Below are 25,176 nucleotides of genomic sequence, written 5' to 3' on the forward strand. Positions count from 1 at the left end.
CTGACCCTCTCTTCCTGTCATTTTCAAGTTTCAAGTTGTACTCTTTCTTTGTCCTCAGGTTCACCTTGACATTGTATTTTCAATGTGGCCCTTGTTATTTGTACAGAGATGATATAGATGACGTGCATCTGCTTCCAAAACATGAATCATCTTCCGAGCCAGGTTTCTGGGAAGAAAACAAAAGTCTTTGTCTGTTCCCGGTGTGGGATGATCTATATTTACATCTCAACAGTGCAATTACCTTTGCTGGTGAAAGCCATCTCGCCTGTCATAATGATACCCGAGGCATAGCCACACTACTTTGGCAACAACATCGGCCTGACCATAATGAGACAGCAGTGCTATACTTAGGCATGTTTGGCAAAAAACAGAGCATTACTACCTTACGTCGCTTGCCATGAGTGCGAAAAACCGACGTCAACAAAAGTTCAGGATTTTGTAACTTGTTTGCGCTTCTGAAAATAGAGCTAACGTAGTCCGCTCCCATTCTATTCACTCCCCAGGCGTTAGTCTTGACCGATCTGTTGTCCACCTGTTGAGGGCTGTTTTTAGTGAAAGGCTGAATAAATAGAGAGAGAGAAGGGGTGGGGGATTTCAACAGGGAAGACTGGAAAGGGGTGAGCCGTAGCAGCAACTTAATGCTATTCATTCGCGGTGAATAATGGCCAACAAAGACACTACCAGCATGTATTCCCCTCACTCTTCTCCCTTCCACAGAACCTATTGAACTGCTGCCAGACCCAACCAGTCTATTTCTCAGCCCGAGAGCCATCTTCCCGTCTCCTCTGAGCTGAGTTATGGCTGGCTCACCACTCTTTGGACAAATGTAGTATCACTTGTTGAGGTATTGGCTCAGAAGTCGCTGGGGATTGAGAGCAGAGTATGATGTCGAGTGTATTTCAGCCTTTTTGAAATGGGGATGAATGATACTTAATGCGGGGGGATGGATGTCTTCTTCAAGCGCAGGTTTTAAAGATTATTAGGCCTCGTCTTTGTTTTCTATAGCGTCATTGCTGAATGCGGAGGGAGGGTCGGAGGAGGAGGAGGAAAAGGGGGTTGCAAGAATGCTTGAGTCACCCAGCAAAAGAGGGATGATATGTGGGGTTTGACAGGGGAGGGTGGGATGAGGGAGGCACAGCAGTGGGAGGTGCCCTTAGGAATGCCTGGAAGGTGTCAGAGAGGTCTGGGAGACTTTGGACTGATAATCCTCCACATCACATTACAATAGCCTCACCCACCACTCTGATTTCAGGCCTGTTGTCTTTCTGTCTTCAGCCTCTCAAAGCAACAAGCAGGACTCACTGCTTGTTAACCTTTGCTTAGTCGTGTCTTACAAAAGCCCTCAAATGAACTTGGTTCGGGTCTAACGATGGACAAGCATATGAACCACTGAAGGGGAATAGTCTGTCAGGATCTATAAAGTGTACTTAACTTCTCTGCTGCTTTTCAAACGTCACTCCTCCTTTGCACCTCAGCCTTTTCTCACTGTGGCCTTTAGTACCTAAGCAATGCCTCAGGAGGCTGCCCCCCCTATTTTTGTTTTTTTTTTGAGTGTGGTTTAAGTGATTTGTCAGACAACACAGCTCTTCGATGTGCCAAAAGCTTTGCTTTATAGACAGAACAGTGACACGGTTCACATCGATGTGAACGGACTCTCTGAGGGCCTCTGTGACTCAGCCCCTGCTTAAAGCGCCAGCATTCTTCACTGTGGTCTTTTGTTTGCATGATTTAATTCATCAAATTAATGCAATTAATCCAAGACATCTATTTTTGGAACGTCTGCTTTATACAATGTGCACACTGGTTGTTAAGCACCGTGACTGCATGTCCTCATTAGTCTGTTCAGATAACAATGTGACGTCAGGTAAAGTAAACACGGGGGAAGAAGTAGGTATTGTCGATGGCCTGCTGCTGCTGAATCAAAACATCTGAGGTCCATGACAGCAGGGATTATGCACAGTAGGTAGTTACATGTTGTTGTTGTTTTTTAAAATATTTTGTGACACTACAGTTGAAAGTGAAATTTCCTTTTTTACATTTTTAATTCCCAACCTGGACCTTTTTGTCACGTTTTTCCAATATATTTACTCAGCTATTCATTATCCAATGTCTCTGGCAAAATAAAGAAAAGTATGTGTTTGAATTCATTAAAAATATATAAAGATTTGTTAAAAAGCTAAAGTAGTCAACCATTCAGAGATCACTACTTCACAGTGGTTGTAGGAAGACAGAACACCCCAAATAAATACACCAAAAGTTATTAAAATAAGAATGGGACTGAAAGCTGACATTAGTGTATCAGAGATATATTGGTATTGGCATAAATATTTGCCCATAAGTTACAAGAACATAAGAAAATAAGCAGTACTGGAGTGCCAAAGATGTTTTTTGAGGTCATTTAGTGACATCATAGTTTATTCGTCAGAGAGCAGAGAGAGATTTCTTTTTTTTTCAGCTGAAAAATGTCTTGCTCAGAACAAATGTCACTGTGATCTTTAAAAAGGAAAAAAAACCAAAAACATTTAGGGCATCTCTATCAAAGCATATGTTGATGTTTTGTGTCAAAGTAAAAAAGAACTATATAAATGTTGTGACAAAAATGTTAAATCTCAAGTAAAGACGTCTGTATCATCTTTAAAAGTACAGTATTGGTAATTAACACATCCTGTAATAACTTTATTAAACATGCCCGGACCTTCTAAAAACATAATAAATGTGTGTTTTATCAACGAGCAGGCTCATTTATATCATTAACAGTCTTTGGATGTACTGTAATCCTACAGTAATGGCTCATAACTGCAGGCAATTACTTTACTGTGTGCTTATTCTTATGATTTGTATTATTCATCATCTTATGCAAATTGTCCGCAGGCAAACCTGTTTTAATATATACAGGTTTTTACTTTTTACTGTATCTAGGTCAGAATGAATCTGCTCTGAGGATATCGTGATGGACAGCACCAGACAGAGTTTCATCTCATTAAGGCAGCTTGCTTGGTATCAGGTCCATCTTCAGTGAAAGTGCTTTTAGTTTCAGGTGAAGTGTGAAGAAAAAGAGGCTGTTAATGGTTCAAATTGACGATTCAGGGAGATGTGATGATTAATGGAGGAGAGGTGTTAGTGGAAAGAAAGGGGGGGGTGGTCTCATGCTGAGGGGCTCCCACACATTCTGCCTGACCCATTGGTCACGCATGTCTTAACTCTGTGTTTGTCTGTGGGAAGAGGGGCTGTGGAGATGGAAGAAGTACAGTTCAGGATGGTGGCATTGTTTTAGAAATGAATGTCGAGTGGTTTCTATAGTCCACTGGGCTTTTTGTTTCGTACATGTGTTGCTCTCTGGGCTAGAGTGGTCAGATTTAGGTTGCTTCATTCCCTCATTTTCCCACAGGGCGTTGTTCAACTCAAACACACACACACACACACATGCGGTCTCTCCAATTGCACCTGGTCTATTGGACTATGACCTCATTCCAGGAAAAGGAAGAGAAAATCACCTGACAGCCTCATTTGTGTAATCAGCTGTTCTCGTGACCGGAGGCCAGAGGGAGGATGTCTCATGCCTCAGGTTATATATCGTACAAACAGTAGAGACTCGTATGTAAATACACACGCATACAAAGAGTGTATTCTGTGTGCTTATCTCTGTTAGTTTTCTTCAAGGCCGTCCTCTGTGTCATTTGGGAATGTAGCGCACAAAGAGAAATAACTTGAGAAAATTTGATACAGAGAGGGAGCGACAAAGCTGAACACTTTGCTTTCAACTACCTGAAAAGGGGGAGGTACCTGATCTGTCAGCACAGCGAGAAAGGGTGGGGAGGCAGAGAGAGAGAGAGAGAGAGAGGAGTGACTCGGAGGGTGTGTTTCTGTGTGGGTGAGAGACACAGGGAGGGAGAAGGAGGAGGGGTGTCGACAGAGAGAGGGAGAGAGAGAGAGAGAGAACTCCAGCAGTCAGATCTTAGCTGTGGTGAGGACACCCAGGAGAAGTGCATTCCTGAGGCAGCAAGCAAAGGAGAAGCCGGCAGAGATAGAGCGGAGAAGTCGCGGCATCCTTTAAATCTCTCCATGACCACGTCTGACTGCCTCTGACCTCCTCTGGACTCGCACGCTCCTCAATCACACACACACACACACACACACACACACACAAGCGCACACTCGCCGCCTCGCGCACACATTTTCACACACACACACCAGCGGCACAACCGGCTCTGCTGCTCGTCAGAAGTGAAGGATTTCAGAACCAGACGGAGGAAATCACAACAGCGAAGAGAAAGGATAAGATCCTGTCACTTGGTGAGTGTCAAGGTTTCAGAGGCTGTTTGAATGTGTCCTTGTCTGTGTAAATGTCAGCGTGAGGAAGTTTCTGTGAAGTCGGCTGATCCGTCTGTCGCTCTGCTGTGTGTTTCAACACGCATGTCGGGAGAGCCAATATTATTAGAAAGTGTGAGCTTGTGTGTGTGTGTTGTGAGTGGCAGAGAGACAATGAGAATCTTGTGTTATGTCCCTAGGGAAGCTGAGCTGTGTCTTCACATGTACCTGTTGACACTAGACCCTCCACACAAGTATTCATTAATGAAACAAAACAACTCAAACCTGTTTGGGTGAAACTTCACTCCTGGGTTTTTTTTTTCTTCACTTTTTGTGTGTTTTGTATGTGTTTTGTTTGGGTGTTTGGAGTAATCCTAGTGTGAGTCAGAGAGCCGGCTCCTGCTCCTGCAAGTAATTCACCATGTAGGATCTCTCAAACAAGTGCAGGCTATGAGTTCCCCTGTCACACAGGCCGCTGTTCCTTTTACCACTTCAGGATTAAAGATTAATTTATGGAGGGCACGGGCAGAGTTCAGTTCGCTCGCTACATGTTCCTTCTGCATTTAACTGTTAACGTGCTACACATCTCAAATGCCAACGCTGTGCAAGCCTGGTGCACCGAACCTCTCTAAGCCTATTTAAACACTGACTCATCATTATGCATGGCTAGCATCTTATTTAACAATTCCCAGCATGGTATGTGTCAGATAGTGGAACTTGGAGCTCATTAGCAGGCTGTATTTGTGATCCAATCAGGGCCATCGATTGGTCAACCCCCTCACACGCACCCCAACCAACCCCTCCGGGAGGTGATTATACTTTTTCTTGACTGACTGTGGGAGTTGCACAGTTATTCCTCGTGTGCTATCTCCGTTTGTGAGCTTAACGCAGTGAACTTGGTTCCAGAGATAATGTCATCATAACGGATGGTTGTAGGAGGAAACTAAAGAGCCAAATGAACAACTCTGACTCGAGCATACATCACTGCTTTAACTCGGCCAACGGTAATATATTCACTTTTTCTCTCGTTCTAGATATTCTGCCTAATTGTTGGCACCTCTTTCTCTGTCAGCCATGTGTACCTGCACTTGGTAACCGTTGTTCAAACACAATCGTCCCAGTTGACCTCATTTGACTGTGATAGGTGCCGATACTGAATCTGCATACCACAAGCTCCTTTGGAAACCAGTTGTGTTATGTATAGAATAATTATTTGGAAACAGTAAGACTAGGTCTGACCCGAATGCTTCGAAGCTTTTAAGCTTCTATCGTTGCCACGGTCATCAGCCTGCAGATTAGTATTCGAAGGAGGCTGCGTTGCGTCGGCTGAACCGAAAAGAGGCCAAAGACTGATAAAACGCGAAAAGTGGAGCTCGTCCATCGCGATCAAATCGTTTTTAAACCTGTGGACGTAAAAACCAGCGAGGCAGCATTTCTGCTCTGTGTGCAAAAAATGCAGCTCCGCAAGCGACGTGCTGTGAACGGGACAATACACAGGAACATTTCTGAAGATCATCTCCTGAAGGGGAAACTAAAAGTGCCGCCAAAAGTATTGTTATTCTAAATGTATATAAAGGAAACGCTGATAACTACTGTCAGACTATACTGGATAATTGAAAGGTAAACAACTTCAGGGTTGTACCAGCGTCTTCAGCTATGTGTGTGTGTGTGTGGAGGCCAAAACAGGTACTTTGGGCCCAAACACTCGTACCTGTACTTATGTACGTGCAGACTGGTAGGCAGTGGAACAAACCACTTTGGGGCATACGAAGGGGGGAGCCGGTCTTTAAAAACACATTGTGTTGCATCTTTTATTAGTACAACTGTCGATATTGGTTATTGAGGGGGACAAGTCTGTTCTTGTCCTGACCCCTCTGTCCTCACTGTTATTTCTGCCTATGCTTCAGAGGCCAGGGTGGGTGCTAATGTCTTCCCGTCTTTCCTCTCCTCTCATTAGACTCATATTTACAATCATACCAAAGTTTATAAAATAGCGACCGCAAGTTTGTTAGCTTGTGTTGCATTCCACCCAAGGTCAAAGCTGAAGCTACAGAAGCTTCAACGCCCCCAAAAAAGTAAAATGCAGAAAGTTCATCACATTTTACTGCAGTAATTTGACGAACTGCGCAGAGAAATGATAATGCAGTGCTCTGCTAAATGTCTCCTCTGTTTGAGCCACAGAAGATATCATACCTAAAGCATATCACAAAGCAGGCTAATGATGTGGTTGCCAGCAGTCTGAATGCATTATGAAACTTTCAACTTTTCTTCCCAGCCTTGTTTGGTTAGCACTCCTTTTCTCTCTCCTTCCCTTTGTATCTCCCTCGCTGCCTCGATATTTCGTATTTTCCATCACATGAATGAGCCTGTTCAGCATGGAGAGAGCAGAGAGAGTGTCCTCCGAGAGTCGCTGTGCCTTGTTCACCGCGATGTTATTTTTACTGCTCTTTCGCTGCTCGAATACACAGATGGACTCCCCTCTTCTTCTAGAATTGTCTGTCTGTTTGTCTGCCTGTCTGCGTCTGTGTCAGTTTGTCTGTCCGTCACTCAGCTCGCAGTCCACCCATGTACGCCGAGATATCTCTGGGGATTCTTGATGGGAATTGTCAAAGTCGTTCTTCATGCTGTGAAGTGACTTGAAGTGATTTCTCGCCGTCCTTATCAAGAGCGTCTCCCCAACTCCTGCAGATGCACTCAGGGCCAGCGGTAATTGGAAACGCTTTGACAGCATGACGGTGAAATAATATGTTTGCATGTTTCGGGGTTGTGATTATTTTTGGGTTGGTGGTTTGAACCACTCTCCGTCTCTCTCTCTCTCCCTCTCTCTGTCGCTGCCATTCTTTCTCATGTGTAGCTCAGTCTACCTCTCTCGCTCCCACTTCTCGCTCTGTCTTTCCGTGCGTCCTTCCCCCTGCCTGTGCAATGTGACGGAAGGTAGTGCTGTGCTCTGCTCATGTCGGATCCATTAGGGATGAAAGCACACTGCAGTGATAAAAGATTGATCCAGTCCTCCTTGCATCACATTCGCATCCCTCACACCCTGCTACCTCATTCCTCCCCTCACACCCCAATTCCAATCCAAAGTCAACCCAGTTTTCAATTTATCAAAATCATTTGTAGTTCTCTAAATAAATCATCCGCACCAAGTTTACTATGGCAAACTTTTCTCCAGGGATTTCATAAACGGGAACACTCTGTTTTTCTTGTGCAGGATGCTCGACTCTGCCTGTTGTACAGGGTTACAAGTTCTCAGTGGTGCAAAGATAATATCTTCCTTCTTGTGAAATTTTCTGGGCAGTACATTTAAAAAAAAAAAGAATAAATAAGACTGTTCCTCCTTTACTCCCAAAGTGTGTTTGTTGTACCAGGGTAAAATGTACTTGGCTAGCAGAACCAGTAAGAGACTGGCATCCAGCCCAGCACACACAGGCCGTACTTCACCTGTTGTATCGGAGGAGGCGAAGACAAACACCACAGACCTGTAGTTTGTCAGCTGGGAGGCTATAATTACTGGGAGGAAGGAGGGGATTTGAGGAAGGAATTTCACTGCGGTTCTGCTTTTGGATCTTTTGTGTTGTAAAAACTGCAGACATTTCTGGACTGATCAGAAACGAGCGTACAAGTCTTTGATCCCAGCTGGTGGTTGGAGAAACATTTCCCTCAGGGAACAGTTTGTTGCCAGCTGAAAGCCAGTGTATCTTTCTTTTCTTTTTTTTTATCTTCACTCAACTTTTTTACTGATTGTAGTTGAAATAGTTTCAGGTCATTGAGTGACATACATGTCTTTAGCCTGAATCACTCTTCATTCATCCAAGGTGCAGGTCAGAGGTTAGATTAAGCCACCCACAGAATTTGAGAAAGTCCCTCCTGAGATTCGTCTACCTGAGGACATGTTTCCGAGTGAGTCCAGCTGACTGTAAAGTTCACCTGAGTGAATGCTGTCATGTCCTGTCAGGATGAACTTCCCATGGCCTTCATGGGCGTTTGCTCTGTCACATCATCCAACCCAAAGCTTCGTATTTTCTGTTCTGTTCTGTTTGAGTTTGAAACCACGGGCAGTTTATCGTTGCCGGGGTTATGGATGTCTGTGTCTGTTTGTCTCTTCGTCCATGGCTTTCAATTCTACCGGGTGTAGTGATTGTAGCACGGTAAACATCTCTGCCAACCCCCTGGGATGGTCACAAGACTGTGTGTGTGCGTGCATCTGTGGATGCGTGTGTGAGAATGAGCAGCAGGTTGCTCCCTTGCTCAGCCAGCCATGCCGTGTTGACTCCCTGCACACAGAGCTCTCTGAGCAGTAAATAACATGGTGCCTCAGCCAAGGGCCCCGGACAGGGCCAGTAGGGGGGTCAAGACGCCAGCAAGGAACGGAAAATGTCTGCCCCAGAGCCCGGAGATACTAAATCAACAGACAGGACAGGAGAGAGGCAGGTGGATTTGACAGACTCGTCCCTCATGCCGAGAGGCTTAACGTTAGACCTGTCATTGAATGTAGATGTGATCGATCGTGCACATTAGATGCAAAACAAGCGAATGATGCTCATGGGAAGATTGCAGCTACCTGAACACAAACGCACACCGGTGAGCAGAAGTTGTCAGAATCAGAAAATTATAATGGTGCAAGACATAATGATGTAGCAGCATGAATGTTGGGTGTTATTAAGCAGAAAGGTTTCAAAAGCACTCGGGAACATCTCTAAACAAACAACCCAAGATAAGAAAAATTAGTTGAGCCAAGATCAATCTGTGTCAAAACACCCAGAGCGGACACTTTTTTTTTATCCATAGAGAGATGAAGCGACAAGCCATATTTTCAGTGTCAGATTACTGTCTTGTCTGTGGTTTAAGGTTCAGTGTTTGGCTCAGACCTGGGCTCTGCGCCAAGATGCAGGTTTACTGAGTTCCCTGGGTACCTTGGCGGAGCAAAACCTGGATCCCCCGTCAAGTGTGGAACACAGACAGATCCAGGATTTATCCAGATATTGAAACACGTCCTCTGCGAAAGGCTTCAGTCGTCATCTCTACAAAACCAACAACAGTTTCTGTTTGGTCAGTTTCTTGTTAACATATCTCAGACTTGGTTTCTGTGTCTATCAGCCTGCAGTTGAATATTCCCCCTTTTAACAAATAATTGTCTTTGTGCTGTCTTGTCCAGCCTTGCCTTCATAACTCCTCCCCCTCCTCTCTGTTTGTCGTTCCCTGGGGTAGCTGACTTATCTCTCATATATAAACTGAACAATAGCAGCTTTGTCGGTGTAAGCTGTGTGTATATGCATATGTGTGTCCATGCCAAAGATCTCCACGGGGATCTTGAGTCAGAGGGGTGAACAGCAGCTTTCTGGAAGTGAAGATGCAACTCAGGCAGATATACTGTCTTTGTCCCAAAGGTGGCTCCTAGGATACTGGGAATCAACCATAAATCTGCACCCTGCCCTCCTATCTTTTCCTTACTCATCTTGACTGTCCGCACATCCTCCCCCCACTGCCTTGATAGGCGTGATCGTTGCTTCTCCTCAGAGTAATGACAGGGAGAGAGTCGTGTGTGACACCTCCCCATCAGACTATAAATCAGGCTGACTGAGAGGCCCACCCTAAGCCTTGTGGTCCACATGCAACACAAACAGATTACCCCCTTGACTGTTTTAAATGGGCACATTTAGGGCCGGGTATAGACCCTCAAACTTGTGTGAGACAGACTAACCAACGCTCACCAAAATACATCTAGCTGCTAAATCTTGTGTCAAATGTCTGGTCTGGTGTTTTGGTGCAAATGTTAGTGTCTGCTAGTCACATAAGAGCGTAAGAGGACCTTAGAAATTGCAATCTTTACAATTATCCTGAAAAGTAGATACAAAAGATTAGGGGTGGGCAAAAATATCGATACGGCAATATATCGCGATACTTTGCCGCCCAATACAATATCGATTTTTCAACTCCTAATATCGATATATCGCCGAAGAGCAACTCTGCTGTGCGGCGGGTGTATTTATGTAGTAGAGAGAGCGGCTGAGGTCTTTGCAAAATGGATGGCAAGTTAACAACGCCTCCGCAATTTAAAGTTGACGTTTGGAAGATAGCAAGAACAACGAACTGGACAAAGAGAATATTACTGCCCGGTAATTTCATGGGAATTAATAAAATGGAGAGGCTGATTTGAATGAAATAGTTTTGACTCAATTTGTCCTCTGATCAATATCATCTGATGTACATATACAGGTACTTGTGTTTTCATCTTTATTTATATCGCAATATCGTGATATCGTGATACGTATCGTATCGTGACCAAAGTATCGCGACACCTATCGTATCGTGAGGTTCTTGCCAATACCCACCCCTACAAAAGATTGATCATTATCTAAAAATGTATAAGCAATATCCAGCCATAGTTGCATTAACACCACCCATGAACATCTTTCTAACACATAAACACCCCCAGCTGAAACCACAAGATCCAGTCCTTGGCACTGATGCTATAAATATATTCTATATTGGTGGACATCTACATAAGACATACAACAAAATATCCATCTCATCGAGGCCTGTGGGGAAAGATGCACTCTGTCTGACCGCCTTTGATAGAAGTCCCTTTGTTCCTTCTTCTAAATGTTGTTTTGTGATATCTTTTGTTTCTTTCATCCTTTTGTCTGAGAGTTGTTTCTAAACTTCTAGTTCAGCTCCAGTGATGAGTATCTCTTACGAAGTTGTTTATTTAGTTTTTGACTATGAAACCTTACCTACAGCAGTGTGGTTTGATGATTAGATGAGAAGTGTGTTCACAAAACAAAAGCTTCATAAGTAACCAAAGTCAAAACATTGTTTATAGTTTGTTGTACATTCCACAGTACTTGTGTCTTCGAGCAGCATTTTTGTGTAATGAATCACCTCCTTTACGATACTGGAAGACAATATGTTATCTGTCTGTAACAGGATTTCACACGGTCCTGCTGTGATAGGTTACCTGAAGGTCTACACACACACACACACACACACACACACACACACACACACACACACACACACACATATGGTGACTCCATGGCAGTGTTTACCTGTGTCCCTCTCTCCAAGGGGCAGGTATGTTGGAACTCCCAAGGTAAATATTGGGACAGTGCGAGAAAAGATGTTTTTGCGTAGCAGACTGTCCTTCATCGATGAAGTAACATGTTTATCCGTACAGCCTGTGGCTTTCCGTCAAACTTCCCTCAAACGTCCTGGCAGATGTTAAAAGAACGTCACAGTCGGGAACTCATGCTTTCAGTTTCAAAGTTGGATCTAATCGAAACCAGCGGCAAATGGATCGCATTAGTCATAGTAGTAGTTTGTGAACTGCCCGTGTAACGTCCGTGACCCCAGATTGATGTCTTGGGAGGAAACCAACTGGAATTCTTCACTTTCATCTGTGAAAACATTCATTCAGCAGACAGGTCCGTGTTTTCTTTATGTTGGAGTCGTATATTTCTGTTGTAATATTACCGTTTCAACCCTGCACAAGAATGTGCACCTGGTCTGTCTTGGATTGATAACTGCCTTCGCTTTGACTGAACTTAAATCTTGCACATCACTGCAGCTCATGATGTGAGAGACTGAGCGGTGAGATTACATAGGTCTGTGGCTTCGAGCTCTCTTGCATGTCGTTTTCTTTGCAGCATCACATTGATATTTGTTTCCTCAGGCATGTGAATGGCAATACTCCCTTCAGCTCAGATAAGGACTGGCAAGTGTATGTTGCATCACATTTTGCATGGAATTAAAGCGTGATGAAAAACCACCGCCAATCTTAGCGACTCACAAAATAGCCTTCCTTCAAAATAGCCTCCTCTGTTGAATGATTTTCAAGTCTATGAATTAAATTACCTACACTTGCTTCGATTTAACAATTGACGTTTTCTTATGTATAATTGAAGGTCTTATTTCGGATCGTGCTTCAAGAATGGCAGGTGGCAAAAAAAAAAGAAACAAAAAAGTAAAGTGAATAATTGATATGAGCAGACATGGAAGCGACCTTTAAATTACTAATGAGTTGAGCTTCAAACCTGTGACACTGAAGGCTGTGGCATTACTGACTCCTCAATGACGCGGCATGCACGCACGCGGGAAGTGAGAGCGGAGCGCCGGCATATGCACCTGCAAAATACTCACCTATAAATAGCGTGTTGTCGCAAATTTGAGACTACTAATTTTCCACTCATGCACTGTGTAAAATTGCATCCTTTTAAATTAGTGGGTTCACTTTTACAGTTGCATGCTGCGTTAAGTTTAGCATTATCATTTAGTTTGAGTCAGCCTGTCTGCCGTCTGTTTTTCAGCTATATGTAGCATATTATTTTGGCCATGTGATAACTGAATGCCTATACGACCGTATGTATGTATATGTACGTCTTATTGAGTTTGTGTGTGTGTGTGTGTGTGTGCTGTATATGAGTTTGGCTGGGAACAAAGCGTTGTCCTCCTTCCCTGGCAAGCTTTGCTGAGTCAGGTCGGCAGTATATAATTTCACATGGGTGCCCATCAGCAGTCTGAGAGCCTTTTTCCCTGGCTCAGCCAACAATACAAACCCCTGTGCTTGCAGGGCTCAGCCTACAAGCGGCCAAACCACTCATCCTGAGCCGAGCTCTCAGCTCTGCCTGCCTTCTCCAGGCTCGGTGTAAACCTGCATTATCATTCTCACCATTAGCTGCTGGCTCTGTGGGCGGATCCATGAGTCAGCGCAAACAAATTCCTGGTCGCTAATGTACTCGCCCTCCTCTCAGTTTCCGGGGTTGAAGAGAACAAGTGAGTGACTCCTGCCAAAGCAGGTATGAGTAAGTCTTTCACTCGCCGAGATGAATAATGTAGTAGTGTTTTATTGTGGCCAGGGTTGTGTAAACTGTTGCAGCCACATGCGTATGGGGCTGCACCTTATTGCCTTTCATTGAGATTCAAAAGTGTGTCAGAGTTTCTTTGTCTTTCAAAGTAGAAAAAACACAAAAAAGCTGCTGTCTAAGCATTTTCAAGAAATTTATTTTATTTATTTAAAATTAAATAATGATTCCTTCTCTCTCACCTTCTTTCCTCGCTCTCTTGTGGTTCAGACCGGGTTACCAGCTGTCTGTGTGAGTGCTGTTGGTAATTCATGATGACTGGGATTTCACACTAAGTGCTGTTTTACACAGTGTGACTGTAGTGGTAGTGACAGCCACAGGTGATGGGCAGACGCTGAATGTCCACGTCGAGGCCTGCTTCAGATCCACTGGAGTAATTGTCTATAACCTTTAAACCCTCCTCACTCATCAGTTGCACGCACAGCGGTTACACAGCTTGTATGTTTAGTGGCTATACATGTTGAATAACCCCATTTGTCCAGATGATCAGGGATGTGAGCTTGCGGCCTTTTTTTTTTTTTACTAACGAGTCTGCATATGTAAATACGAGACACCGCCGTCCATATTTGCCCTTGATTTAGAGGCAAAGGTGTCCCCTGTATAAATGAACCGCTAATCCACTCTCGCTGGTATTTCACACTCGGACAAGCCAATCATTATAATGGAGAAGGCTGAAGGCTGCAGCGTCAGATCCCCTGTATGCAAGTATGACGACTAAAGCTTATTAGTGCGGTTTCTGATTCCTTTTGCGCTGAGTCATTAGCATGTCAATAGAGGAGAGACACAGGCGGACGGGGGGACATTTTCAAAGAGTCGGTCGGGTCACAAGCGTTTGGATTTTGTTCCGAGAAATATTTGCCAAATTAATGTGCTGTGAAAAAATGCATTATTCATCAGGTGTGTCGAAGCGTCGGTGAAGCTCCGTTAGCGGGGGAACCAGGCAACCGTTCAGTCTAATTAACAAGCAGCGTGTCTGGAGAGCCTGCTGCAGCCCGGCCTTTTTACCGTGAGGGGAAGTAGCAGCAACACATTCACTGTCATAGTAAAACACACAGTTTTACACACATGGATACACAAATTCCTGCATGCAAATGAAATGTTACGTCGGCAAAAACACACATAACCCAGTTTTCACAAGCGGAGCTTCAGAAGAGGCACTCGTACCACCAGGAGAATAGACTGTTATTTGATGTTTTTCCCAGACAAAAAAAAGCAATCCAGCTGCGACTCTATTGTTTTTCCCTACATTTTACTGCCTTGTCACACACTATAAAAAGCCAATTATCTCCTGCGAGAGAGGTGTGTCTACATTGGAAAGTTATTATGTTTTAATTCGCCCAATAGAATTCGCCCTCAGATCTTGGAACTCATTCCTAACATGCCCACTAGACCACTCCCTGCTCTCTGACCGCAGGCACTGGAGCCCTGCATATCACGGCCTGTACATGAGTGTTATGGTGCTTTGGGAGTTATTGATGGCCCCTGGAGCATTAGGACAGCTTCACTTTCTTCATGACAGATGTAGAAGATGATTTGTTTATCAGGGATACAATCATGGCAGGTAAACGCATGAGGCCGGGCTAGGCCTGTCGGTGTTATTATGAAACGTAAACCGTCTCTCCAGATATCTGCAGTATTTGCCCGAGGACTAAGTTGGTCCTATCTCAGGCGCATGTTATTTTACAGGGATTAGCGAAGTTCAATCCTTGAAGCAACTTTTACTTTTAGAAAAAAACTTCTGATCTTTTGCAATGAGATGTTGAAGAGTTGAGCAATACTTTCTGGGTGAAAAAAAAAAACATGCAAATTGAAATAAAAAAAGAAATGAAAACAAAGGAAAAAAGAGAAAATGGGAAAAGGCAGCAAAGAGACAATTTTAAAAAGCCAGTTGTTCATGAAAGTGTTATGAAGGAAAGCTTTCCTAAGCCCAGGGGCTGTGACTGCAAAAGCTTGCTCATGCTTAATAATGATGATGTTGTTTTTTTCTTCACCCAGTTGGTTGCTTCCAGCACCACCTGGATACTTCTGTCCAAATCTAAGCCGTCACATAGGCAAGTATAGAACTCTGTTGTTTGTTTGTTTGTGTGCATTTTAGAATTATTCCCGACTGCACAGCAGACGTTAGACATTAGATTTTTTGGACCCACATGATTCATCATGAGAACTCCACAGAGAACCAGTTCTAATTACAGAAGCAAAAGGATAATTTTCTACCATCAGGAATAATTATCGTGCCTCTTCTCAACTACGGGCATGTTGTGGACTATTCTGTTTGCTTTTGCTCTCATCGGTCTTTAAGCACATAAACCGTGCTTACTCGGTCGACTGAAGCACTGTATGACGAAGATGGGGGAGGAGGAATGGAGAATGCAAAACAGGAGGCGAGAGGACGGACAACAGAAAGTATCTGTTCTCCCGTTTTTTATTAGTTTTATCAGTGGTAACATGTGGACGCAGCAGAATGGCGCTAAAAGCTGGCGAGGCGAGGCAGACGAGCCGAGCGATGCCAGGGGCCACAAAAGAGGCAACACTGTCTGCTGAGTGTGGAACCAGAACAACAATAGTGTCTCTGCAGTACAGATGAGACCGGGCTGCTCGGTGCCAGCGTGCTACTGGCTCTTTGAGTGTTTGTGTGTCGCTGCCAACCTGGACCGGAGTGGCACAGGAGGGCACAGCTTCTCCCAGCACTGTTCATTGTCCTCCAACATCGATGTCTGACCTATTATGTACACTTTCACCAGCGTGGGACAGGGTTCTGTTTTCTCTGTCGATGCTGATCGGGATAACTGTTTGTCCACACTTGTGTTGTATGTTTCTGTGTTTCCGTGGCCCAGATCTGAAGCAGTGTGTCGTGTACGCTCACTGCCCTTTACCCCTGCCATTGTTCCTTGGACTTCTGTTGCTACAGAGATAGCTCACCAATCACTCTGAGCGGGAGGAACCTCTCATAAAGATAGACCTAAATGGCACGTCAGCTTGCAAATACGCAGCAAGCTTGTACATGCAGGCGTACAACCAAACCCTTGACCATCGCAGTAGCACAGAGTGTTCTGCACTTCCGGCACGCGCACGCATGCCGAGGCATTACACACCCTGTAAGCTTCATGTAGCCTAAGGGCCCAGGTGTGGAGAAGCTGAAGTACATTAATAACCTTGTTTGGAATTTTTTTGATAAGCTCTCCTTCCACTGAATATTTCCCAATACTGCTCATGACTAACAGAAATACATTCTTCTAACCTTTTGCACAGGAAACTGAGGGGGTTAAGGGTGTGTCTGTCCATCTACACAAATACTTGTGTGTTTGCACTTGTGTGTGTTTTTGTCTGTAACGCATTAGTGTTTGTGCATGATTTGCACACATTTTTTGGACACGAATGAGTGGAGAGAGGGGGGGCGTCTCCCACTAGATTCCTGTCAGAGCCAGATGTTAGGGGTTTATTTCAGAATTATAAAGAAATTGAGTCATATCCCGCAGTTGGTGAAAGAAGGAAAAAAAAAGTCTAAACCTGCAGATGTTCATTCTCGAGCTGTCATTTGTTTCAAGTAAACAGCTGCGTTCTTGGTAAACGGACACTCCTCTGTGCCCAGCTCGTCCAGAAGGGCCCGTCAGTTCACAGCCTGACGCTGTTGCTCACACAGAGTGGCACACAGACGAGCCGAATCATGCCCCACCGTGTGTCTGCAGGGCTGTGATGCTAACCACTTCTGCCTTGAGCCAAAATCACAGAGGAGCCAGGAGGCTGTCACTGAAGAGAGACAGACAGAGGTACAGACAGGGTGATGAAAGACGCAAAGCGGGTGAGCTGGATCGGTGAGTGGTGATGATGAGCAGGGGAGAGAGGGAATGGCACACGGCTCCAATCTCTGCTTTTTTTTTTTTCCTCCACCACTCTTTCGCCCTCTTTTATCTGTCTACCTGTCAGATTTATTTTTTTTCCACATTTATTCTTTCTCTTTCTCATTTGTACACTGTCAGTTCTCCTCACTGTCTCTCTTTCTCTGCCTTTCATCATACAGTGTGACTCGTCTGTTTTTCTTTATTCAAGTTAGGATCATCAGGTGCCTCTTTTTTATTTTGTGGATGTGGGAAAATATTTGAGTGCGTCAGTTTGGTGATTACCTCCAAAGTAATGATACGTTTCCTTTAATTCCCCTCCTTTGAGAAAAACATGCGACATGCTAGAGCTGAGAGTAGAGCTGCAGCAATTATTTGATTGATCGATTGACAATCAGCAACTATTTGGATAATCACTGATTCATTTCAAGTCGGTTTTGAAGCAAAAATCTCAAAACATCACTGGTTCCAGCTTCTTAAATGAGAGGATTTGCTGCTTTTCTTTGTCATTTATGACGGTAAATGAAAAGTCTTTGGGTTTTCGTCAAAAAAAGGCATTTGAAGGCGTCACTTTGAGCTCGGCTGAGCATTTTTTAAAAACATTTTTTGACATTTTATTGACTAAATGATTTACGGTGAAGATAATCCTTAGTTGCAAGCTATACTCAGAGTTTCAGCTGAAACTGTGATGTTATGGGTCAGTGGGTGGGGTTGGGTGAAAGTAAAGGTGGGAGTTGGAATGTGTTTTTCTCTTTTCGGGGGGGGTGGGGGTGACCTGAGGTTTAAGGGTGTGGTTGAGAGGTGTGAGTGGCTGTCATGTGTAAAAGGTTTATGTGGTTTGGATCACCTCATCGCGTGTGTGTGCGGTGACTCTGAACACTTTCTCGGCATTCTTTGTCGACAGAATTTGCATGTCGATTCTCAAGTCACCCTCCATTTTGGATAGCAAAAATGTTCACTGACGGTTCGTCTTCTGCTCCGCTGTGAACATTAGACAGCCGACGCTGATCGTATGCGTACAGGTGCCTCTCCTCTATCTGTATTTCTGTGAGAACTGACACAGGACTCCTAAGCTGTGCTGTGAAAAGGAGCTGGGTCAGGCAGGCGGATGTCTGGTTCTCTGGTGTTGTTGTGCCTGTGACAAAGAGAATAGACAGCAACCTGAGACTTGCAGGCCTGTTTGTTTCCTGTTAGTGCAGATTATCACATTTCAGCAGCCAGGAGGGACAAGAACTAAGCATCATGGGAGAGTGACATTCTTAGCTGGGAGATGTTTGTGGGTTTTGTGTTCTCATTTAATGAGATTGTTACGGTACATAGAAATCCCAGACAGATATAGAAACATTTCCTTTAGGTACTGTCTGCTGTTTGTTTGCATGAAAACTGGGTTAACTCTATGCAGGTAGGGACTGATTTCCCTAAACATGCAAGCGTGTATTTGACGAAAATGTGAAGAGTTCAACCTCTGTTTGAGCTCTGTAAACACTGACTCCAAGTTATGACGTCGCTTTTGATTAGAGGAACGTTTGACCTGTACGGTGGCATTGCAGCACACGTGGCGTGAAGTTTTAAAAAATGTTTCTTCCACTAACCCCTAACTCCTAATTATGTATTGCAACACAGCACATTCTGTCCTCGTAGGAAAATATTGACATCTCCGCCGTGTTGAAATGTAGTGGTGTTTGATTTGGAAAGCACTCCCTTTTTTCATATCAAGTTTCTTTCAAGATGAAATCACCTCGCTGCTACGGCTCATAGGAATTTCTACCACATGTGATCATCCGTCTCTATCTCCCGCTTGCTTCCTGTGATCTCGTGCTGCAGAGTTCAATCCGGCAGGCCGTGCCGTCACTCCCTCTGTATGTGGTGCGTCATGTCGAGCTGTGCTGTGTGATGTTGTTGCCACATCAGATAGGCTGTTGCTCCCCAGCAGAGTTGGTGTTTGGTGTCCAAACAGCGGAGAAGTAATGGTGGTGCGGGGCAGTCAGGTCAGCGGCAGCGGAGGAGGAGGAGGAGGAGGAGGATGGTGGGGTGAGGGCTTTGTTAAGAAAGGCAGGAATTCTTCCGGCTGGCAGATGAAGTCAGTGCATTCCTCCAAAGCAGCTCCCTATAGGCAGCCAGTGGAGCAGAGCCAGGCACTGAATGAGGGGCGAGATAATGGTGGGGCTCAGTATTGAACACCTCCCATTGGGAACCAGAGAGACAGACAGAAAGAGAACACCATCTGTCTGACTCTGGGTGAGGAGTTGTCTTTTTTACCCACCTAGTCTACAAAGTTTCATTTACTGTGCCAAGTTCTATAGATAATCCTACCACTGCCCGAGGCGTTTCACTTTTTATGAGCACTGCGGTATTTTATTACCTTGTTTTGAAGCTTAGCTGTAAAAGTACAGACAGGCGGAGCGAGGACCGAACGAGAGCGATATTCATTTAGGTTAAACCCGCTGCCCAGGCGCGCGTTAGGCTACCTGCTGATCTGCTCTCTGAAGTCTGATGAGACCCAGTTCTGGTCCTGCTGAGGAGGATCAAAAGTTGTGCAAGCACACACACACACACACACACACACACAGGCACAAACACATACTTACACACTCACTTGTTCTGTCTCTCCTGCCATGTTTCTATGTATTTTCTACCCGCACAAACACCCTCTCCCAAACATAGACACACTTGAGTTGCTCCACTTTCCCTGTCCGTTCCTCTCGGCAGTAAGCTATCATAACGGCTTTGAAGGAGGGCAGCAGAGCGTTTAATTGGGTTACAGATTGGCATTTATGCTCCCAGGTCCGGGAGATACTGCCGGGGCTCTTAACTAACCACTAGGAACTTAACAAAATGTTACGCTGCTGTACCCCTCGGCTGCTGGTGTTGATATTTACAATTCAAAGATGCTCTCGCTCAACACAGCACATGTTTGACGTCAGTGCTGTTCGGTGTAGAAACTGGTATTTCAACAAAATGACTAACAAGTGAGGGCGCATTGTATTTAGCAGCTTCCACTGCGTTTTGTTTAGGCTAGCAACATGTTGTGTCATATGTTGTTTTAAGATTACATCATGGTGCACAACTCAGTGAAGCCTTTGTGTCATCAGTGTGTTTTGTGTTACCCCCCCCAAACAGCTCGCTGTGTGCTCTTACATCTGGAGGTGTGTAGTTCTCACACCTCTAATATGAGCTTCTCCTCTTGTCTTTCAGATTCAGTGCCATGCAGTTTTGAGTTGAGTCAACCGAAGCTGAACTGATCTGCCTGAAAAAAACCGCCTCGCTGTTCGCCGCGTCCCTCCTGGTGTCAGATGGAGCTCAAAGTGTGGGTGGACGGAGTGGTGCGCGTTGTGTGCGGGCTGTCCGAGGAGACGTCCTGCCAAGACGTCGTCATCGCTCTGGCTCAGGCCATCGGTGAGTATCGTGAACTCTCGAACGCTGTGAAATCATTGTGTCATCATGTTGCAATACAGGCCTCTAAGCTGTTGTTAGATGGCACCATGTTTGTGTGCTTGACAGCTAATCTAATGGCCTTAAGTGATTAGATAACAGCTCTGCAGAGAGTTTGTTGACGACAATACTATGCTTGGGTTGCAGCAGTTTGCTTCTGCGCTCACCTTTTTCATTCTTCGCTGACCCAAATCAAACACTTCACTGGATTTTCTGGGTATGAGACGGATTTGAGCCGTCTCTCGGTCCCCGTGTCCTCCGGCTTCATTCAAGCCATACGCTGGAACAGTGTCGAACAACATAACTCCAGATTTAGCACTCTCCTTCTTCCATGAGTGAGCTGCCTGCCAAGTCATTAGGGAGGGTTTGTCCTAATTTCAAGGTCCTTGTGGAAACTTCAGTTTATTTGAACATTTTTTAACATGATGTGCGAGTCTTATACAGCAGCCTTTTTATTCCAATCCTCAGAGGCAGAGATTTAGAGGTATCGGCGACATCACAGTGCGTTTGATGTCATTTGTTCACTTAGCGTTACTTGCGTAGAAGCAGTGGGAGGAGTCAGTCAAACTGCTTTAAGTACGCTGAAGGAGAAGAAAGGTCTTCCACAAGTAACTTATGAACACATTTACTGATTTATGTTGTGCTTTTTATTAAAAAAACAAGAGCTGTGCAGCTTCTTCAGTTTTATCCAGTGGCGTTTTAGGTGTTGTGTTTTAGTTTGTTGATACATTTCTCTGTCCTCACTCTCTGTCTCCGTCTGTCTCCAGGTCAGACAGGCCGGTATGTTCTGATCCAGCGTCTTAGGGACACAGAGAGGCAGCTGTTGGCCACAGAGAAGCCTCTGGAGTCTCTGGCTAAGTTAGGCCAACATGGCAGTGAAGTTCAGTTCTTCCTGCGCCGCACTGGCCCCAGCAGCAGCGACGGACCCAGCTCTAAACAAGACAGACCATCTCCCCTCCCACTACCCAAGCATCCCGAGCCTGAGCCTTCAAAACGCAGCCAGCCTAAGAAAGCACTTACCTTTAACCTGGGACCATCCACCTCTCCTAAAGCCAAAGCCAAACAGTTTAAGAGGTCTCCTCGGGACTCACCAGAGCAAAGAGCCTCCCCCTCCCCGTCTCCCAGCCCTGTATCCAGTCATGTGCCATCACCCTCTCCCTCACCACCAATAGGCCCATCCAAAGAGGAGGTCTTTAGGAAGGTTCTTCAGCAACAGGAGAGACTGAGGGCTTTCGAGGCCCAGCTAGAAACCCTAGAGAGGGAGTCACACACCTGGGAGCGATCCTACCCATCTCCGTGTCCTTCACCAGTCTCTGACGCTCGCTTGCAAGAAGAATTGGACGCTCTGGAGCAAGCGATGCGCAGGAACCAGGCCGAGCTTGCTCACGAGCAGTACTGGGAGGAGGAGCTTCAGGCAGAGGTGGAAAAGGAGCGAGGAATGAGGAGGAAGCTGGGGGAGCTCCACGCCAAGCTGGATGACTGTGGACGGCGGCTCCACGAGTTCTCTGTTCGCTCTGCTCAGCTGGAGCAAGAGATCCAGAGGGAAAGCCAGGCGGAGGGGAAAGCCAACAGACCCGAGGAGTCCCTCGACGTTGTGAAGTCAGAGCTTCATAGCCGGGAGAATCTCGCGAAAGATCTGGAGGAGCAGCTTTCTGAGACTGACAAGGCTCTGGGGAAGGCAGAGTCTCTGCTGCAGGTAAGGAGAGAGGTCAAGGTTCTGGAGAAAGGGCTGTAAATACAGCCTGTTTGTGTGGTCGTTTGAGGGTAGTAGCACAGACTCTCCTCTAGCAAAGCTGTAAAACTGTATCCCTCTCCTACCTGCACACTGCAGCAGACACAACAACAGTGCAGAGACACTCATAAAAAGCAAAGCAGTAATGAGTAAGAAGGAGACATGATTTATTGTGGTCTGTATACTCACATCCTATCTTCTATGAAGTGTTTTATTGTCTGAAGATCTATTTGCAGTCTAGCTGAACTGGTTCAGCAGGTGTCATCTTGTATGCATGCTCTGAACACATGGTTACTAATGGTGTTTATATTACATTGCCAGTATCTATATATTTTTGTACCCTGTGTATGATCAAAAAGAGATTAAAGATGATTGATTTGTAGAACAAAAGCTCCTTTCTTTGGACTGAATTAGCCTCAACTTATGGCAGTTTGTGCTGTCACTGCTTGTTTACTCTTGGTGGTTGTCATAGACACGGCTCTGTCAATAAAAGCCTAACCCAGCTTGAAGTGAAACTCGAGTTTCCTCACAATAATTCACATGAAACCCAGGACTCCGGTATCAGGTACATGTTTTCGTTGAGCTCATTCAAACTAGTTCCAGCCATTGAAGTGTAGGAAATGAAATTCCTCTTACACTGTAGTTTGTAAGATGGTGGTTTTTCTTTCTTTCTCAGGAAATAGAGCACCCAGAAAAGATTTGTAGTCTAGTGTTTCAGTGTTTTCTTCAGCAAAGACCATCCGGACTGAAAGAGTGTTGAATCCCGTTCCCAATCCACTGGGCCTCGAGCCAAGCAAACTTCAAGCTAACTGGCTGAAAAACTAATTAAAAACAGCTCATTTGAGTCATGGGCAGTCATCCTTGTGAGGATATGTGTGACTATGCGGGTGAACTCAACAGATTTAGTGCCCAATTAATGAAACCGAGTCATGATCAATTATATTATTTTCCTTTAGCATCCTGCTGCAAGACAGAGGTTGTATAATATGTTGGTTTATTATGAACCATCATGTTAAAACATGAACTGCAAGAGTTTATAATCCAAAAGTAACTGCAGAGGCATCGTGCCACTCAGGCATTTATCGCCTGGAAGAAACGAGATGCTTTTATTTGCCGTTAATGACATGTTAACATCGGTAACATGATACGGTATCGTAAAGCTAAATCAACAGTGATGTAAAGGTGTGTATGTCTGGCAGTGTCAGTCACCCGCGAGCTGATCAGCGCGGCTGCCAGCCGAGTGTTTAAGTGTTGGTGCTGATGAGCACAGCGCTCCTGTAATTAAGCTAATGGAGGCAGACCTGCAGGTGTGAACTGCCTCAGCAGGCTGCCTCAGCCCAACATCAATTACACGTATACACACACATGCTGGAGTTGGTGGACTATAGCATACCGCTGCTGCTTCCTGCGCTGTGTGCAGACACATTGATTAAGCACAAATGGAGAGTCGATTAAGACTAATTGACTGGCTTGTCTGTGCGCATCACCGTTTAATCTGTGGGCGCAAAGGTGATGCCGCTGTCTCGCTGGTGGATCTCTGAACTATAGGTCTTCCAATAATTACAGCTAATAAATATCTTTTCCCCCCACTGACATGTGGTCAGTTACGAAAGCCCTGGAGAAGTATGACTTAGGCTGCTGGCATCTGATGGAATTAGACAAATGCTTGTGATAGCTGTGATGATTCATGGTGGCTGAATGGTCTGACGATGGCTGATGTGTGATGGTGTCCATCAGTGACTTGAGACTGGACTTTTAGACTCTGCTGCCCCCTTATGGTGAAAAGATGCATGGCACTTACAGGAATAATAATACGACCTAAAAGCAAAATACAGCCGTCCTCCCTTTATAAATTCTGCTCCTGGTGTGTTACTGCAACCGTCATTGTAATCATGCAGAAAATAATTGTATCTTCCGATGAACAGTCTAGCTCATCCCGTTGTTTTGATTGGTTGACAGACAGATGAGGTGTCAGCGTTCAGTGAGTCAGCGGTGACAGGTCTCTGCTATAAATCGTCCTTTTGTTCACCTCGCTGATCCGTGTTTTTTTCTTTTTCCGTCTCAGGCCAAACAGGAGGAGCTGGAGGAGTTGAACAAGGAGCTGCGGCAGTGTAACCTGCAGCAGTTTATACAACAGACAGGTGTCCTGCCGGCGCACACCCACTCACGCACAGAGCTTCAGGAGCAACTGGAGCAGTTAGAGCTGGCACATCTCCTGCAGGAGGGATACAGTAATGGAGGTAATGGAGGCAAAAGTAAATATATATTGACACTCAAATTCAGCATTGTAGACGTGGAGGTTAGAGGGTCATTTGGTCCGAGGTGAAGAAAAATAACACATGGTCGCATTTTAGTTCTGGTCCAGTTCGTGTTCACACTGACTGTTTTTACAAAGGAACCTGGAGGACATAACGTAAAGTGATACAGGCTGACTGGGCAGTTTTGCTGATCGTCACCCTGTATCATCAGGACCCACATTAGGAAATCAAACCCGAGGGAATGACAGCAGTTTATGAAGCACTTTAATGCCTCTGATGTGGTTGTTTATGTTTTTGTGGTCACTAAGAGCTCAGGAAGAAATGACTAATTAGAATATTAGTATTATTGGACTGCAAATAAACCACATGTTACGACTAATGACCAACAAGTACAGACAGGATGAAAATGCTGCTTCTTTTAAAGTTATGATTCAGGGCTTCTTACTGTGGGATCAACATCACAACTCCACCAATTTTACACAACAGAGTGTGTTTAAAGGTCTTGGGGAGTACTGCTGCATATGTGAAGATCCAGAGAAATAATCAATAGCTCAGTGGCTAAGTTGCATTGTGGGTAATGTAGGTGTCAGCCTTTGAATAGGAGTGTGTTTAATCTTGTTGGACTGACTACGGACAGCTTCAAAACAAGTAATCCAAATCAATTAAGCAGAACCAAAGATATCGCCTTTTTTTACTCCACACACATCCTTTTTTCATTTCAAAAGCTGGTGCCCTACATTACCCACAAT

General features: G+C 44.9%; 1 protein-coding gene across 4 annotated transcripts in view; it reads left to right on the forward strand.

Annotated features, from left to right (window-relative positions):
• The window catches only part of rassf7a (Ras association domain family member 7a), a 38,363-nt gene that overhangs the window by 11,132 nt on the left and 2,055 nt on the right, over window positions 1-25,176 (forward strand). For 2 of the 4 annotated variants that reach the window (XM_030426599.1, XM_030426602.1), the window contains 3 exons: window positions 20,201-20,401; window positions 21,205-22,133; window positions 24,235-24,409. In XM_030426599.1, the coding sequence (XP_030282459.1) occupies window positions 20,299-20,401; window positions 21,205-22,133; window positions 24,235-24,409 (1,207 nt within the window). In that variant the 5' untranslated portion in view covers window positions 20,201-20,298. Of the gene's footprint in view, window positions 1-3,893; window positions 4,294-16,776; window positions 16,982-20,200; window positions 20,402-21,204; window positions 22,134-24,234; window positions 24,410-25,176 lie in introns of those variants that run through there. The other 2 variants (XM_030426600.1, XM_030426601.1) reach the window with 2 other exon arrangements.

The sequence above is a fragment of the Sparus aurata genome, chromosome 8 (assembly GCF_900880675.1).
Source record: "Sparus aurata chromosome 8, fSpaAur1.1, whole genome shotgun sequence".
Lineage (NCBI taxonomy): Eukaryota > Metazoa > Chordata > Actinopteri > Spariformes > Sparidae > Sparus > Sparus aurata.